Consider the following 2,641-nt stretch of genomic DNA (forward strand, 5'->3'; position numbering starts at 1 on the left):
TGCTGGCTAATCCCAGCATCTCAGGCACCCTATTTATCTGTGGTTAGCTGCATTTACTGTCACGAGTACCCTTCACAAAAAGTGTGATTTTCATCACAAATGGCATTATCTGATCACAGACAGCAAGCAGATAATGTCTCCTTGGGACAGCTGTGCATGAGTTTGACTTTCTCTACCCAAAGGGCAGAGTAATTAGGGAGACAGAGGATGTGGGAAATTGAGAGTAGTTCATGAGGTTTTTGGAAATGACTTGTGATTTGAGTAAGGTGCAAACAAGATTCATGAGTTCTAAAGAGAATTTCTGAATACTAGAGCCCTTGAACTTTCTGAAATACTGATACGTCAGCAGGATTACAGAGTTTGGAGATGTTATTGAGCAGACTAGAGTATCACCTTCTGGTCATGTAAGTTATGGTAGAGGGAGCATTAGCACAAGGGTGCGATAAGACAGTTTCCTAAGGAGGAAAAATAGTCAAATATCTCAGATGAGGATAAAAGAAAAGATAATCAACAGTCTTTTCATTGAATTAATTCTGGTTAACTATGTTCCATCAGAGAACAGACTCCAAACCCAGGATCACTACCCAGGATACATACAGAGTCAGCAGAATGTGCAGCCAGTTTTTCATTATGTCTTAGTTAATAGGCTAATATATGTGGCAAGTATTTGAGTGCCTGTCATTTCTTAGGGAAGCTACTTAATGCATCTTTGACTTTGATTTGTTTCTTCCCAGTCATACCCGTGCTATGCTACTCTTCCAAAGGAGGAGGAAAAGAACATTGCAGATTCTTTCCTCTTACCCTCTCACAAAGATAAGACAGATGAAGATTTTCCAAAACAGAGGCTGATCACCCAAGGCCTTCACTCTTTATTTCACTGACTGTGAAATGCAATGTTTTCATTTTTTTTTTTTTTTGCTGCTGAAAAATCTGTTTTATATTTGCTACCTTCTAACTTGCAACCTAAAACTTCTGATTTTAAAATGGTGAAAATTGAGTTTTTCATTTGCATAGATACTCTGGAAGTAAAATGGTAAATTAAAAACAACAGTTAACGCCTGTTAGGCTCCATTCAGTATGGATTTTGAGGTAGTAAGGAGGGGATACTGGTATCCTACAAAGAAGTAAACAAACTCCTTGTTTAGGAACTGGCCCTAAGAAAGAAAAGGATGTTTTCATTAATCTTTTTAACTCAAATGTCTAAGCATTTTAATAAAAACTTTCCTATTTAAGGAAGGAGAAGCATTTTCTCCTTCCTTGAATTGAGCCATATCAATGGGTTCTATTGTGGTCCCAAACCCTGAAGGAGACATATAATCTGGGAAAGCACACAATGCAATGTTAGATGGCTTTCGGTCTGAATGACCTCATCAGCCCCTCTGCCACCTTAATTATCTGGTATTTATTGGTTTGTAACTTGGATTTGGTCCTCAGAGGCTCATGGGCAGGGAAAACCAGACCTGGATGAGTGAGTTCATTCTGCTGGGGCTGTCCAGATGCTGGAACACTCAGGTCTCCCTCTTTGTCCTTTTCCTGGTCATGTATCTCGTGACTGTGCTGGGGAACTTCCTCATCATCCTCCTTATCAGACTGGACAGCAGGCTACACACACCTATGTACTTTTTCCTCAGTGTCCTGTCATTTGTGGACATCTGTTATACCAACAGCACCGTCCCACAGATGCTTGTTCACTTCCTGTCAGCCCGGAAGTCCATCCCGTTCCACAGCTGTGTGCTCCAGCTGTTTATCTCCCTGGCCATGGGCAGCTCCGAGTTTTTCCTGCTGGGAGCCATGGCCTATGACCGCTATGTGGCGGTGTGCCACCCGCTGCACTACACAGCCATCATGCATGGGGGGCTTTGCCTGGCGCTGGCTACTGGCTGCTTGGGGGCTGGCTTCATGAATTCACTGATGCAGACAGTGATCATCTTCCAGCTACCTTTGTGCCATAATGTCATTAATCACTTTGCCTGTGAGATGTTGGCTGTGCTGAGGCTGACCTGTGTGGACATCTCCTTCAACAAGGTCATGGTGGCCGTCTCAGGATTTTTGGTGATCATGCTTCCCTGTTTTCTGGTTCTGTTCTCCTATGCTCGTATAGTTGCTGCTATTCTGCATATCCGCTCTGCCCAAGGACGCTGCAAAGCATTTGAGACCTGTGCTTCCCACCTCACTGTGGTTTCCATGTGCTTTGGAACAGCCATCTTCACATACTTGAGACCCTCTGCTGGCTCCTCAGCAGAGCAAGAGAAGATGGTCGCTCTATTCTACGCTGTGTTGACCCCGATGCTAAATCCCTTAATCTACAGCTTGAGGAACAAGGAGGTAATGAGCGCCCTAAGAAGACTGTTGGGAAAATTAAGTGAAAAAAAGTGAAGATTCAAAGAATTTCTCCTTCCTTCCAAAAGCCCAAAGAATGACATTTCAAACAAAGAGGAAATGATGGACATGCCCTTTTCTCCAGATTTGCTGATAAGGTAGATCAAGGTGAGCACAGTTTTGAAGACTGACTTTTCACATTAGTCCACATTTTGACTATGTATTACCACCTTATTATGCATACAGTAAAAAAAAAAGCATCCAGTTATTAAGTTGGGGTCTTCTGGGTTAGCAGTCTTTCCAGAGTTCGCATTCTCCCCTC

At 42.9% G+C, this 2,641-nt stretch overlaps 1 protein-coding gene across 1 annotated transcript; it reads left to right on the plus strand.

Annotated features, from left to right (window-relative positions):
* Window positions 1–1,440: 1,440 nt before the first annotated feature.
* On the plus strand, window positions 1,441–2,376 carry LOC125930243 (olfactory receptor-like protein OLF3). The gene has a single exon (XM_049642013.1). The coding sequence runs from the start codon at window positions 1,441–1,443 to the stop codon at window positions 2,374–2,376; it is 936 nt and encodes a 311-aa protein (XP_049497970.1).
* The last annotated feature ends 265 nt before the right edge of the window (window positions 2,377–2,641 follow it).

Source organism: Panthera uncia, chromosome A2 (genome assembly GCF_023721935.1).
Source record: "Panthera uncia isolate 11264 chromosome A2, Puncia_PCG_1.0, whole genome shotgun sequence".
NCBI lineage: Eukaryota > Metazoa > Chordata > Mammalia > Carnivora > Felidae > Panthera > Panthera uncia.

Coding starts and splice junctions, on each gene's coding strand:
- LOC125930243 (XM_049642013.1), top strand. CDS start 1,441: ATGGGCAGGGAAAACCAGACCTGGATGAGTGAGTTCATTCTGCTGGGG.